The sequence below is a fragment of the Dendropsophus ebraccatus genome, chromosome 14 (assembly GCF_027789765.1).
Source record: "Dendropsophus ebraccatus isolate aDenEbr1 chromosome 14, aDenEbr1.pat, whole genome shotgun sequence".
NCBI lineage: Eukaryota > Metazoa > Chordata > Amphibia > Anura > Hylidae > Dendropsophus > Dendropsophus ebraccatus.
Genome location: NC_091467.1, coordinates 28,310,233 through 28,326,520, shown reverse-complemented (window position 1 = coordinate 28,326,520; position 16,288 = coordinate 28,310,233). Strand labels below are relative to the sequence as shown.

Sequence of the window (16,288 nt, the reverse complement as noted above, 5' to 3'; positions counted from 1 at the left end):
TTCTCTAGAACAGTCCACATAACAGTGTGTCTTTATAACATTTAAGTTCCGGGAATTGTTCTTATACAAATATTATATCTGGACGAGCCACTGGACGAGATCACTGTTTCTAATGCCAAAAGCCTCTGACATTTCACCACCCGATGTGCTGCATGTGCTGAAATATTGGTGGACCACATTATCCTCCTTGTAAAGAAACTGAAATTACGTCATAAAAACCAGGGATGCTTGGCTATAAATTAAGAACGTCCCTTCAGTCGTTACCGCACTTTCAAGATGAAGATCTTCATTGTCCTCATACTGGCAGCCATTGCCACCGGCAGCTGGGCATTAGATCGATGCAGTGTAGTGCGAGCAGTAAGGAGCAGTGGTATTGCTGGCTATAAGGGCTATACCGTGGAGGACTGTAAGTATTTTTTATCTCTCCTAGGGTATTTTAGTGCTTTTAGGGTTGTAGCTGCAAATCTGTTCACTAACCTTATGAGTTTCCCCATATAGATGTGTGTCTGGCTGCGTACATTAGTAAGTATGATCACACTCTGAACAGAAGTCCTACTCAGTACGGTGCGTTTCAGATCAACAGTTACTGGTGGTGCAATGACGGTCGCACCCTTGGCCGCAAAAACCTATGTGGAATATCATGCTCAGGTATTGTAAAAAAGTACTTATGTTGAATCTTACAATTCTATGTTCTGATTAGGCTCTGTTCACATCTTGTTTTCGAGAGTACAGTGGTGCCTTGGATTACAAGCATAATTCGTTCCGGGACCGTGCTTGTAATCCACATCATTCTAAACCAAAGCAAATTTAAAATTTGAATACCAGGTAAAATAAAATGGAACAGACATTTAGAAAGCTGGATATGTGATATTATAAGTTACTGTAGAGTATAGCAATCAGCATGTGGTGTATAATGTATAGTAAGTGCATAAACCTGAAAAAACAGCAGCAGTTTGTAGATACAGGATGGAACTACAGATCCCCATAATGCAGTAGTGTAGTACAACAGGCTAGAATAGAAAAGCAGGGCTGCTGTCAGAGGTCTGTGTGGTCACATGACAGCAATGGGGAAGGGGTGTGTCAGCAATGGACCAATAAGGAAGTGAGAGTCACAGAGCTGTGCAGGAGGACAGTGACTGATAATTTTCTATACAGCAGTGTGAATGGCTGAGTGTAAGTTCAGGCACATTATAGCAGCAGATTGTATAGCTGAGTGTAAGTGCAAGCACATTACAGCAGGAATGGAGAGGATGGGAAACACAAGGGCTGACAGAGACTGCAAGGAGTATGAAGGAATGAGCAGAACATATGTGGGCACATACATGCAGCACTCTGTCCGGGGAGAGAGAGGTTACACCTATGAAGAGATTACCTCCACAGTCCTGTCCCCTGATGTAAGCCCTAGCCTGAAGTGGATCTGCTATGATTTGGAAGGTGAGGAAGACTTTCTGGGTCAGAGTACAGTGCTGTAGACCACACTATGCAGACCATGCCCCTCTGCGACTTTCCCTCCCACCCAGTACAGTGAGCTCTTAAACCAAAGCAATGCTCTTAATCCAAGTTACAATTTTGAAAAACTGTGAGCTCTTCTCGCAAAACGCTTTCAATCCAAGTTACTCTTAAACCAAGGTACCACTGTATTCCTCTATCAACATAGATCTCTACACATCTCACTTAAAGGGGTAGTGCGGCGCTAAGAAATTATTCACAGAATAACACACACCGGAAGTGTTGGTGCATTATACATTACCTGATCCGTGTCGCGCATGTCCGGCATCTTGTGCTAAACGTCATCTTCGGATGGACGCCCGAATCGCTGGCGCCGTCCCTCCTCTGCCGCGTCATCAGCCGCTCAGCCGCGATTGGCTGAGCATAACTGTGCTCAGCCAATCGCGGCTGAGCACAGTTATGACGCGGCAGAGGAGGGACGGCGGCAGCGATTCGGCCGTCCGTCCGAAGATGACGTTTAGCACAAGGTGACGGACATGCGCGACACGGATCAGGTAATATATAATGCACCAACACTTCCGGGTACATGGGCGGGGGTGGTGGGACACGGTAAGGGGGGGCGATTCACAGACATAACATACATTACAAAGTTGTATCACTTTGTAATGTGTGTTATTCTGTGAATAATTTCTTAGCGCCGCACTACCCCTTTAAGGCGCCATGTTATAAAAGGATAATTAGTATTATATGTAATGCAATAAACATAGACATGTCATACAAGTAAGTGAAGGGCTTACTCCAATATGTCCATCTGTTTCAGCTTTACTGAATACCAACCTTGCTGATGACTTGAGGTGTGTTAGAAGAATTGTGCAGGATCCTAATGGACTTGGTGCCTGGTATGTATTAGATTACAATGAGTCATTTTCATAGTTAAATATGTAATTTACAGGAATGACAGATGTCAGAATTGCAATGATACTATGGAGGGAATCCTATTAAAGGTCCTATTGTAGGAAGGTAGCACAGTGTTATATACACGCCAAGGCAAGGAAACTAGTGAGACTGTATGTCTGTGTCATACTTACCCTTTCAGTGCCTGCAATAGGAAAACCACATAGTAACCATTTTTCCTTGGTTGTTCCCTTAAAGGGGTACTCCAGAGATTTTTTTTCAATCAACTGGCGTTAGAAAGTTATATAGACTCGTAAATTACTTCTATTTAAAAATCTCAAGCCTTCCCGTACTTATCAGCTGCTGCATGTCCTGCAGGAAGTGGTATATTCTTTCCAATCTGACACAGAGCTCTCTGCTGACACTGCCAAGAGCAGTAGCAAATCCCCATAGAAAACCTCTCCTGCTCTGTACAGTTCCTGACATGGACAGAGGTGGCAGCAGAGAGCACTGTGTCAGACTAGAAAGGATACACCACTTCCTGCAGGACATACAGCAGTTACATACAGTACAGGAAGGCTTCAGATTTTTCTTTAAATTGAAGTAATTTACGGATCTATATAACTTTCTATAAGTTGATTTGAAAGAATTTTTTTTTCTTTCTATGGAGTGCTCCTTTATTTTTAGCGATGTTAAGCCGCCATAAAAGAATAGGTTGGGGGAGATCCATATTAGATGGTAAGGGTGTATAACTTTATTCGTTGTGTGGTAGTGATGTATTGGGTAACTTCACATAGAGATAGGAAGATAAATCTTACAGCTGTGACCTAAGACCATAAGAATATACAGTAGATAAGTCTGTAGTCATCATTTCAATATGTAGGTCACTGGTTTGAGGTCTACCTTCACTTACTGAAGACTATGACTGATACACTAAACAAATTGTTTACCTTCTTTTACAGGCCGGCTTGGACACAGAATTGTAAGGGACGTGACAATAGTCGATTCACAGCCAGATGTTAATTGCCCATTCGACGTTCCATTGAATTTGACATGCTTTCCTGTTCTTCTTCATGTATCTGCTGTCATCATTGTACAATGTCCATATAGATATCATGTACACATAAGGCTGATGAACATTGTGAACACTTTGCTTAACTTACCCAATACTGATCTCAAGTGACAACATGGAAGTGGTATCTAAATGTAAACTGTAAAATGATGTTCAGATTCAGTGTCCTTCTTTATATTCCAAAGCAAGGCAGAACATGTTACATGGCAAGTGCTTAGTTTCTGTAATATTCCCTGCATAACAGAATAAACTCCTTCTTGCATTACATATCTGGTTTTGAGTTACTGTTTGATATATAATGGTACTATATAATCTGAGAAATTGTTGGGACTAGAGTTTAGGGCCTCTTTGTGACCACTACAGCCTTGATGCATTTGTTTTCATAGCCATCCAAAATCACCAGACAGATTTGGGAATATTCATGTGATGTTGAAATTTACCAAAATTTTTCATTTGAATATGATATAGAATCTTCCATTAAGTTCCCAGAGTACATATCAACTGTCCCTGCCTGATGGCAATACCAAACAGCAGCGCTTCTCAAACTGAGAGGTGCTGGTCACAGTGTGGTGAGAGGCAGGCACACAGCAGGGACTACACTAAATCATAAGTGTAGGCTCCTTATAAACAGGAGATTAAGGACCTACAATGATGTCATTATCACATGACCATGATCTCCCAGGTGCTTAAACAGGGGGGCAGTATAAGAGGAAAAAAAAGAAGCGCTGGGTAGCTGCTGAGCTTCAGGGCAATGTATACATGGTTAAGTGGTGTGAGTTGGGGGCTGCTGTGTGTATTTTTATGTGTGGAAGGGGGATTATAGGGGCAGGGGCTCCAGTCAGTGAGAGGAAGCCGGGACAGACCTGACAGCGTGAGGGCCCTATTACAAGGGACGATTATCGTGCGAAAAATCGTTATATCGTTCGCATTTAAACGATAATCATTCTGTGTAATTGAAGGCAACGATCGAAAAATCGTTTGTATGTCGTTGATCATTCATTTAGATCTGAACCTAAAATTATCATTAATCGTTTGCTGTAATTCCACATTCGTTCACTCAAGTTCCGCATTTTTTCACTAATCGTTCAGTGTAATTGCACATTCATTGTTTTGCTGGAATCAGAAGGAATTAAGCTGCGTTTACACAAAACGATAATTGGCCAGATCGTACGATTAACGATGTCTGAGTAACGTTTGTTTTTTCATAACGATCAGCGTTTAGACGGTACAATATATCGTACGGAAAATTCGTTTTGCTTCAGCCTTTCTCACACATTGGTTAAATCGGCGAACGACTGCTTACACGGAACGATCTGCGAATTTTTTGCGAACGACGAACGACGATTTGAGAACATTTAAGATCAAAATGAACGATTTCTTGTTCGTCGTTTGATCGTTCGCTGCGTTTACACGTACGGTTATCGTTCGAATTCGATCGTTATCTCGCAAATTCGCACGATAATCGTTACGTGTAAACGCAGCATAAACGATCATAGTAAAGATCGCAATAACGATTGTAGTAACGATCGTAACTAACGACCATCGTTCTCTGAAAGGTATATATAGTGGGATGGAGCTAGTGTCTAGTCAGAGTGTGTTCCGGAGAGACAAAAAGACAAGAGTTGTTTCTGCTAAGGATTAGGCCTAATTCACACAAACCAATGTTATCCTATGGCCCCGTTCATACGTCGGTACGTGTATACGGGGCCGCAATCCGTGCCATAAAAAAACGGACATGTTGTAATGTGGACCTTTTTTTGCGGCACGGATTGCTGGGGAAGTGATGTGTGAACGTAGTGCTCCGTGAAGCACGGAGCACTACGGATGCACATACGGTAGTGCGGTCTGCGGGTCCGCGCCACGGACTGCACTACGGGTGTGTGAATGTGGCCTTACTTTCCAGGGCCTCGCCTGGAGGCCAAAACCGATTTGTGGGGATTATACATGAAAGACTTTCCTATTTCTCCAGCACCTGAACCCTAGCCATGTCTGGCTAGTGAGCTACGCAGGAAACCCTATCCACGCTGAGCAGCTATCCTTTTCCTTCCTTGATAACTTGACAGCAGTTAGGTAAGAGCAAGTAAAGCCGAGAGCTCTTCTACCAGGTGCTAGGTTTCCTTAGGGGTCTTCCCGATGGCTAGCTTTACTCACTAGGTGGGGCCTGCAGCAATAGGCAGATATAGGTACTTCTTATCTAAAGCCCCCACAGAAGTGTACTTAAGGGTCAATAAAGGGCCAACTTCTTTCTCTACCCTGCAAGCAGTCCACTGTCACCACTGCTAGTCCAGTGTAAAAGGTTATTCAGTCAAGCTAAAGTCAGTCAAGTCAAGTCAAATCTAAAGTCTATTCCAAGTGTTGTAAAGTATTTAGAGACTGTATTCAGCTTTTCTAACATATTACTTACAAGTATAACTTCCAGTGAATCAGTAATTTCAGTGAATCAGTCTCCAAGTATTCTAAACAGTATAGCAGTGAGAAGCTGTGACATGTAAAGTATAGCCTAAAGTATTCTATCTCATATACCCAGCTCACTAAAAGAGATCTCAGTCAGAAAAGTATTTCTTGTATTATTGCACCTTTATTTAAGAGACTGTTCATTGTACCAAGGCTGTTTCTAGGACCAGGCAAGCCCAACAGCTAGGGGGCGCCCAACAGTGCCCAGCTCCCCGCACTCACCATGTTATCACTCCTCACTCCCCCACACTCAACGACACCACAACAACACCCCCCCAGGACCTCAGACCACACTAAGCTCTGAGCACCAGCCAGCAACGACCAAACCCTCCCTCCAGACCCCACTGATCTCCGTCCGGCGGCTGACAGGCTGGAGAGGTGAGAAGAGAGCCAGAAGAGAGGAAGAACCTTGCCAGGATTAGGTGAGTATATTGTTTTTTTTTTGTTTTTTTTTTTGGGGGGGGGGACAATGCAGGGCAGCATTATTACTATGGGGGCATGAGTGAGGGCACAGCACAGGGAGGCATTATTACTATGGGGGTACAGCAGGGGACATTATTACTATGGAGCGCGGCACAGGGGAACATTACTACTATGGAGGCACAGCAGGAAGCATTATTACTATGGGGGCACAGCAGCGGGGGACAATATTACTATAGGGACACAGCACAGGGGACTTTATTACTATGGGGCCACAGCCCAGGCAGACATTATTATTATAGGGACACAGCATAGGGGGACATTATTACTATGTGGGGGCACAGAAGGGAACATTATTACTACAGGGGGGCATAGCAGGGATATTATTACTCTATGGGGGATCAGCAGGGGAGGGATTACATATTACAGAGAAGCTTGAGGCTTAGGCAGATAAATGGCAAATTAAGTTGAATGTTGATAAATGTAAGGTTATGCACTTGGGCCATAGAAATAATAAGTACAGTTATGTGCTAAATAATAAAACACTGGGTAAAACTGCTTCCAAAGAGAACCTAGGGGCATTGGTGGACTGTAAACTCAACTTTAGTGATCAGTGCCAGGCAGCAGCTGCCAAGGCTAATAAAATATTGTGATGCATCAAAAGAGGTATAGATGCTAAAGATGAGAACATAGTTTTGCCTCTTTATAAATCACTGGTCAGACCACACATGGAATACTGTGTACAGTTTTGGGCACCGGTATATAAGAAGGACACAGCTGAACCAGAGAGGGTGCAGAGGAGGGCAACAAAGGTCATTAAGGGAATGGGTGGGTTACAGTACCAGGACAGGTTATCAAGCTTGGGGTTATTTACGCTAGAAAAAAGACGTCTTAGTGGTAATCTGATCACAATGTACAAATATATGAATGGACAGTACAGAGATCTTTGTAGTCATCTTTTACTCCTAGGCCTGTAACCATGACAAGGGGGCATCCTCTACATCTAGAAGGTTTCACCATCAGCACAGACGCGGGTTCTTTACTGTACGAGCAGTGAGACTATGGGACACATGCCACATGAGGTTGTCATGGCTGATTCATTAAATAAGTTCAAGGGAGGCCTGGATGCTTTTCTTGAAAAATATAATAATACAAGTTATGGGCATTAGATCTCTGGTGATACAGTGGGGAAAAAAAGTATTTAGTCAGTCACCAATAGTGCAAGTTCCACCACTTAAAAAGATGAGAGAGGCCTGTAATTGACACCATATGTAGACCTTAAAGGGGTATTCCCCCCAAGAGCTAAAAAAATGAAATGCTCCCAAACCTAGCTGGTCTTACTCACCAAGTCCCCCTGAGTATTTTGAGACGTCTCCCATCTTTCTAGCTGCTGCCGTTCCTGAGTTACAACTTTTTCTATAACATGGTCTATATCCAAGATAGGAAACTACATTTCCCATCATGCAATGCTTCTGCCTGATGATGGTGAAGTAGCAGAGCTGAGACAATGAAGGAGATGATGACAGTGTAGCAGAGCTGAGATGGCGGTGTCGGTGTAGCAAAGCTGAGTTGGAAGTGACGGTGTAGCAGAGCTGCGTTGGCGGTGACGGTGTAGCAAAGCTGAGTTGGAAGTGACGGTGTAGCAGAGCTGAGTTGGCGAGGACGCCGGTGTAGCAGAGCTGAGTTGGCAGGGACACCGGTGTTTCAGAGCTGAGTTGGCGGGGACGCCGGTGTAGCAGAGCTGAGTTGGCGATGATGCGGGCGATTGTGAGGGGCGGGGCTTGCCGCGGGGGGGGGGGGGGGGGGGGGGGGGGAGCTTGCCGCGGGTGATCGCGGGGGGCGGAGCTAGTCGCGGGCGATTGCGGGGGGCGGGGCTAGTCACGGGCGATTGCGGGGGCGGAGCTAGTCGCAGGCGATTGCGGGGGGCGGAGCTAGTCGCGGGCGATTGCGGGGGGCGGAGCTTGCCGTGGGCGATCGCGGGGGGGGGGGGGCCGCGGGTGAGTGCGGAAACTATGCTGCGGGTGAGTGAGGGATGCCACGGACGATGGGGGGGGGGGGGGGGGTTGGTGTTGTTGGGCGGGGGGCTGTGTGCTCCGGGTGAGTGCTGCCGGGAGGCTCTGGACACAGGGGGTGAGCTCTGGGCTGGGGGTGACCGGGTGGTTGCTGTTAGGGAGGGATGCAGTCACAGCTGCGCTGATCACTGTCTCCCTCTGTAACAGCAGCCACCGCATCAGTGTTCTCAGTCACTTCACTGTGCTGGGACTGAGGACACATGATGCCGACACGGAGGGTGGGGGCCAGGAGCAGGGAGCGTGTCGGTGTGGACTGAGGTCTGATGATTCTCTGCAATCCATGGGGGTGAGTGCAGCTGGATAACAGCAAAACTGTGCAGAATCCATAATAACTTTATATTGGAAAGATGGAAAGCTACGGGTGGGCAGCGTATTAATGCAAGAATAATTTTGGGGGGAATGCCCCTTTAACTATGGGAGACAAAATGAAAAAAACAAATCCAGAAAATCACATTGTCTGATTTTGTAAGAATTTATTTGCAAATTATGGTGGAAAATAAGTATTTGGTCAGTAACAAAATTTCATCTCAATACTTTGTTATATATCCTTTGTTGGCAATGACAGAGGTCAAACGTTTTCTGTAAGACTTCACAAGGTTGGCACACACTGTTGTTGGTATGTTGGCCCATTCCTCCATGCAGATCTCCTCTAGAGCAGTGATGTTTTGGGGCTGTCGCTTGGCAACACAGACTTTCAACTCCCTCCAAAGGTTTCCTATAGGGTTGAGATCTGGAGACTGGCTAGGCCACTCCAGGACCTGGAAATGCTTCTTACGAAGCCACTCCTTCGTTGCCCTGGCGGTGTGCTGTGGATCATTGTCATGTTGAAAGACCCAGCCACGTTTCATCTTCAATGCCCTTGCTGATGGAAGGAGGTTTGCACTCAAAATCTCACGATACATGGCCCCATTCATTTTTTCATGTACCCGGATCAGTCTTCCTGGCCCTTTTGCAGAGAAACAGCCCCAAAGCATGATGTTTCCACCCCCATGCTTTACAGTAGATATGGTGTTTGATGGATGCAACTCAGTATTCTTTTTCCTCCAAACACGACAAGTGTTTCTATCAAACAGTTCCACTTTGGTTTCATCAGACCATAGGACATTCTCCCAATACTCTTCTGGATCATCCAAATTCTCTCTTGCAAACTTCAGACGGGCCCGGACATGTACTGGCTTAAGCAGTGGGACACGTCTGGCACTGCAGGATCTGAGTCCCTGGCGGCGTAGTGTGTTACTGATGGTAGGCTTTGTTACATTGGTCCCAGCTCTCTGCAGATCATTCACTAGGTGCCCCCGCGTGGTTCTGGGATTTTTGCTCACCGTTCTTATCATTTTGACCCCACGGGGTGAGATTTTGCGTGGAGCCCCAGATCAAGGGAGATTATCAGTGGTCTTGTATGTCTTCCATTTTCTAATTATTGCTCCCACAGTTGATTTCTTCACTCCAAGCTGCTTGCCTATTGCAGATTCAGTCTTCCCAGCCTGGTGCAAGGCTACAATTTTGTTTCTGGTGTCCTTTGACAGCTCTTTGGTCTTCACCATAGTGGAGTTTGGAGTCTGACTGTTTGAGAGTGTGCACAGGTGTCTTTTTATACTGATAAGTTTAAACAGGTGCCATTACTACAGGTAATGCCTGGAGGAAAGAGGAGACTCTTAAAGGGGTTGTCCGGCGCTAAAAAATTATTCACAGAATAACACACATTACAAAGTTATACAACTTTGTAATGTATGTTATGTCTGTGAATGGCCCCCTTCCCCGTGTCCCACCACCCCCACCCGTGTACCCGGAAGTGTGGTGCGGCCACGTCATCAGCTGCTAAGCTGCGATTGGCTGAGCACAGTTATGCTCAGCCAATCGCGGCTGAGCTTCGGATGACGCTGCAGAGGGCGGCCGGCACTCGGGAAGATCCGCTGGCCGCCCGAAGAAGACGTCACTGCTGAGGATCGGAGACCATGGTCGGCACGTGACAGGTATGTATAGCGCACCACACTTCCGGGTACACGGGTGGGGGTGGTGGGACACGGGGAAGGGGGCCATTCACAGACATAACATACATTACAAAGTTGTATAACTTTGTAATCTGTGTTATTCTGTGAATAATTTTTTAGCGTCGGACAACCCCTTTAAAGAAGAAGTCACAGGTCAATGAGAGCCAGAAATCTTGATTGTTTGTAGGTGACCAAATACTTATTTTCCACCATAATTTGCAAATAAATTCTTACAAAATCAGACAATGTGATTTTTGGGATTTGTTTTCTCATTTTGACGCCTCTCATCTTTTTAAGTGGGAGAACTTGCACTATTGGTGACTGACTAAATACTTTTTTTCCCCACTGTACGTTGATCCAGGGATTATTCTGATTGCCATTGGAGTCGGGAAGGAATTTTCCCCCTGTGATGGGGCAATTGTCATCTGCCTCATAGGGGTTTTCGCCTTCCTCTGGATCAACACAGTTGGGTTTCTCTGAGTTGAACCTAATGGACTCTTGTCTTCTTTCAACCTTATTAATTAGGTAACTATCATATGTTAGGGGTCCACTCTATGCACACTCTAATACACACGCTTCCTAGAAACGTGAATCTTGATAAAAGTCCCCCTTCCTTCTCCAGGGCTGAACTGAGTGAGGTCTGGGGGGTGGGGTGCTTTTAGCAAGATTCATACTGTTGCCAAAATGACCTAGAAAGTGCCCTGATTGTATAATGCACCTTAAGAAGTCAAGTCCTGGCTGGACTGTATAGTTCCTCTGCACACTGCGTGTTTTGGTATATCCGAGGGTGGGCACTACTGGCTGCTGTGACAAGTGCCCATGCAGTATACTACACCTGCCCCAGTGAACATTTACATATTAAGGCCGGGTTCACACTACGTATAACACCAGCCATTCTGTGATCCGGCTGGGTCACAGAACGACCGGTGTTACTGAAGATTATACTGGCTGGTACTGCAGTACCGGTCGGATGATCTTCATTTCTGCTAAATTCGGATGCGGGCGCAACCCAATTCACCAACTCGTAGAGACTGCTCGGCACTACAGTTCCTGTGTTAGTAGTAGCAATATAGGCAATAGTAATACACGTCCGTGTGGTGCTCAGTGATAGTAAGGTAATCCATAAATATATGAAATGAGGAAAAAGATCAGGCACTCACCCATCAACGTGTCAATTTTCTTCTTTATTGGTTATAAGAAAAGTCATAAAAACGCAGGGAGAGGGAGCATGGCAAACAGGTCTCAGCGACGCACGTTTCGTGTCAAACAAACACTTCCTCTAGCTGATGATTGACCGCAACCCAATTCACCGTTGCACACAATGGAGAGTGCGGTCGGAGCCACGCGCTACATTGTGTGAACTGACATGTTTTGTGTGGCAGCTATTCAATGAATAGTGGCCGCAGAAAACTGACACGTCAGTTCTTCGTGCGGCTGGATGGAATCCTGGCCGGAGCGTATACTATTCGCTACATTCATTCAAATGCAAGGTATGTTTTTCATAAATGTTTTGCAAATTGCTACTTCGGCCGTGATTTATGTAAGACATATGTTGTGTGAACATAGCCTAATGGTCCAAACACTAAACATAGCTAAATGCATGCAGAAAACATGCAATGATCTTTGTTACCAAAAGTATGGAACAAATAACAACATCAATACCTTATTAAAATCTGAGAGGTGTTAAGCGATCAGTTACAAATAGTTAATATGTCTGAGGAAGCTAAAGGAGGACAATGCATTATTCCTCATTGACTACTGACTTGACAAAATGCCTAATTGCCAGAGGATATCCAGCGTTACATCTGAAAAGGGCCCTTGACAAAGCATTACCTATGGACCCAAACCAGTTTATAAGAGGAAGGAAAAATAGAAATAAAAACTAATTAAAAAAATTATAGATTTGTTTCCTTATTTGTGTATATCTCTATGGAACAACAGATAAGGAATGCATTATATAAAAACTGGCACACAATCCAGCTAATAAACCCCTGACATCTTTTCGTAGATGTGCAAATATGAGGAATATGGGGGGGCTTGGGGCTGCTGCTAGGCGCCGCACTCCTCAGCTCCAGGCAATGTGATAATAGTGTAATATATGTCCAGTCCTCCTTCTCCCTGTAAGTATTGGAGGGGAAGAAGTGCTAGACACCATTTGTCACAGCCGCTTGAGATCTGCAGCTGTGGTATGGTAAGGCCCAGCAGCAGGATTCCTGGATGAAAACATGAAAAATAGTAAAACCGGTAAAAATTACTGCATTCAGAAACAGTAGCAGTGGTGCCCATCATCATTTCATCAGTAGCAGCAGTGCCTGTCAGTAGTAGCAGCAGCAGTGGCGTAGCCACCGTGGTCGCGGGGGTCGCCGCCGCGACCGGGCCCGCCACAAGGGGGGCCCGCGGGGCCCCCCGATCAGTCACTCTTGTGACCGCAAGCATTGTTTTGCTTGCGGTCACAAGAGTCTGGCTCCGTCTTTCCCACGGCTGCTGCGCGGCTGCCGGGGGTGTCGCGTCTTACCTCCGGCAGCGCGCACATCCCAGAACTCCCTGCGCGCCTTGGGCCCTGACTTCCGGTTTCCGGCGCGCAGGGAGTTCTGGGATGCGCGCGCTGCCGGGGATAAGACGCGGCAGCCGCGCAGCAGCCGGGGACAGATCGAAGGAGTGAGGATCAACGTGGGAGCGCGATGTCAGGTGAGTTAAGTTTTGTTTTTTTTATCAGCCTGTACGGGTGGGGGGAAAGGAGGGGGCCATCTATGAGGGTGGGGGGAAAGGAGGGGGCCATCTATGAGGGTGGGGGAAAGGAGGGGGCCATCTATGAGGGTGGGGGGAAAGGAGGGGGCCATCTATGAGGGTGGGGGGAAGGAGGGGGCCATCTATGAGGGTGGGGGGAAGGAGGGGGCCATCTATGAGGGTGGGGGGAAAGGAGGGGGCCATCTATGAGGGTGGGGGGAAAGGAGGGGGCCATCTAGGAGGGTGGGGGGAAAGGAGGGGGCCATCTATGAGGGTGGGGGGAAAGGAGGGGGCCATCTATGAGGGTGGGGGGAAAGGAGGGGGCCATCTATGAGGGTGGGGGGGAAAGGAGGGGGGCATCTATGAGGGTGGGGGGAAAAGAGGGGGCCATCTATGAGGGTGGGGGGAAAGGAGGGGGCCATCTATGAGGGTGGGGGAAATGAGGGGGCCATCTATGAGGGTGGGGGGAAAGGAGGGGGGCATCTATGAGGGTGGGGGGGAAGGAGGGGGGCATCTATGAGGGTGGGGGGGAAGGAGGGGGGCATCTATGAGGGTGGGGGGGAAGGAGGGGGCATCTATGAGGGTGGGGGGAAAGAGGGGGCATTTATGAGGGTGGGGGGAAAGAGGGGGGGCCATCTATGAGGGTGGGGGGAAGGAGGGGGCCATCTATGAGGGTGGGGGGAAAGAGGAGCCATCTATGAGGGTGGGGGGAAAGAGGGGCCATCTATGAGGGTGGGGGGGGGGAAGGGGACCATCTATAAGGGAGGGGGGGTGAAGGGGACCATCTATAAGGGAGGGGGGGTGAAGGGGACCATCTATAAAGGGGGGGAAAGGGGGGGGGCAACATAGGGGGAGAGGGAATACACAGAGGGGGCATATATTATTAGGAGGTCACATAGAGTCAGGGCTACCCACTAAATGAGGGTGTAAAGGGGACAGTACAGATGTGCAGTGTGTAGAGAGATGGAGATGGTGTCAGAGTGTGGAGACTAATATGTCTGTCTGGCAGATTCTGTGGATTCGTGGCTCGGAGAAGTTCTCATAACGGCCTAGGACGGATGGAGAAGATGATGAAAAGGAAAGAACTCCGATCAGAAAAGACGTCTCCTGTGAGTCACCTGATATAACTGCACAGTAATGTATATGGTGTATAGAGCCTGTGTAGAGCTGGGGCCACCTCTATATGACTGGATGAGGTGATTTAGTATACTGGATTTGGTCAGTAACAATATGGTGGTGATGGTAGTGGTTGTGGTGTGGCGGTAATGTTTCCTCCCTATATACTGGTATTACTGGTAATATTGGTCTCAGTATACAGGATTTGGTCGGTAACAGTATGGCGGTAATAGGTAATATCTGTCTTGGTGTGTGTGTGTGTGTATATATATATATATATATATATATATATATATATATACATACAGTGGTACCTTGGTTTAAGAGTAACTTCGTTTAAGAGCTCACAGTTTTTCAAAATTGTGACTTGGTTTAAGAGCATTGCTTTGGTTTAAGAACTTCCTGTATTGGGTGGGAGCGCGAGTGGAGAAGGGGCATGGCCTGCATAGCGGGGTCTACAGCACTGTACTCTAAACACCTTCCAAATTATAGCAGATCCCCTTCAGGCTGGGGCTTACATCAGGGGACAGGACTGTGTGTGTGTGGGGGGGGGGGGTAATCTCTCCATAGCTGTAACCCCTCTCTCCCCGGACAGAGAGTGCTGCATGTATGTGCCCACATCTGCCCTGCTCATTCCTTCATGCTCCCTGCAGTCTCTGTCAGCCCTTGTGTTTCCCATCCTCTCCATTACTGTACAGTACAGAATAATAAATATATTTGGGGTGTGGAACCAATTGTCTGCATTTATATGATTTCTTATAGGAAAATTTGCTTTGGTTTAAGAGTGGATGTGGATTACAAGCACGGTCCTGGAACGAATTATGCTCATAATCCAAGGCACCACTGTGTATATATATATATATATATATATATATATATATATATATATACACACACACACACACACAACAATAGCATCACTTGGTTGTGAAAGGAGGGGGGGGGGGGGCCCAAGTTGGCCTCTTGCACCAGGGCCCAGGAGACATTAGCTACGCCCCTGAGCAGCAGTGCCTGCCGTCAGTGGCAGCAGTGCCTGTCATCAGCAGCAGCATGATCGTCATCAGTAGCAGCCACTGGCGTAGCTACCATGGGGGCAGGGTACGCCGTCGCTATGGGGCCCGGGGGTTTAGGGGGCCCGGGCCCCCGCGTTAAAGTATGCCCCCGCCCCCTGTATTGCCGCTCACTATGCATATGCATAGTGAGCGGCCCTGAGCCATCCCCTCCGCCCGCCCCTTCTATCGCTGCTCAGCTGAGCCGATCAGAAGCCCGGAAAAGTGCAATGAGCAGCACTTTCCTGGGCTCCTGATCGGCTAAGCGGCGATGGAGGGGGCGGGCTGGGCGTGCGGAGGGGATCGCTGTCCTACTCACCTGTCCGCCGGCCCCAGCAGCTCCTCTCCCGACACTCCGGTCTCCCGTCATCCTCCGACACAGGCAGTGGGGTACAGAGACGCTGCCTGTGTCCCGGAAGTGTTCTGCAGCGGCAGTCTCTCTGTCCCCCGCTGCCTGTGCCCGGAGGATGACGGGAGACCGGAGTGTCGGGAGAGGAGCTGCTGGGGCCGGCGGACAGGTGAGTAACCTGTTTGTTGTTTTTCTGGTCGCAGGGGGGACTGGCTACTATGGGGGGCACTGTATGGGGCATTGGCTACTATGGGGGGCACTGTATGGGGCATTGGCTACTATGGGGGCACTGTATGGGGCATTGGCTACTATATGGGGGCACTGGCTACGATGGGGGCACTGTCTGGGGGCATTGGCTACTATATGGGGGCACTGTATGGGGGCATTGGCTATTATATGGGGGCACTGGCTACTATACAGGGGCACTGTATGGGGGCATTGGCTACTATATGGGGGCACTTGCTACTATATGGGGGAACTGTATGGGGGCATTGGCTACTATATGGGGGCACTGTATGGGGGCATTGGCTACTATGGAGGGCACTGGCTACAATGGGGGCACTGTATGGGGGCATTGGCTACTATATGGGGGCATTGGATACTATGGGGGCACTGGTTACTATATGGGGGCACTGTATGGGGGCATTGGCTACTATATGGAGGCACTGGCTACTATATGGGGGAACTGTATGGGG

At 47.6% G+C, this 16,288-nt stretch overlaps 1 protein-coding gene across 1 annotated transcript; it reads left to right on the top strand.

The window, feature by feature from the left end:
* The first annotated feature begins 250 nt into the window (after positions 1–250).
* Positions 251–3,682, top strand: LOC138772940 (lysozyme C II-like). The gene is made up of 4 exons (XM_069953736.1): positions 251–406; positions 499–648; positions 2,270–2,348; positions 3,306–3,682. The coding sequence occupies exons 1-4, from the start codon at positions 277–279 to the stop codon at positions 3,364–3,366; spliced, it is 420 nt and encodes a 139-aa protein (XP_069809837.1). The 5' UTR covers positions 251–276; the 3' UTR covers positions 3,367–3,682.
* Positions 3,683–16,288: the final 12,606 nt, after the last annotated feature.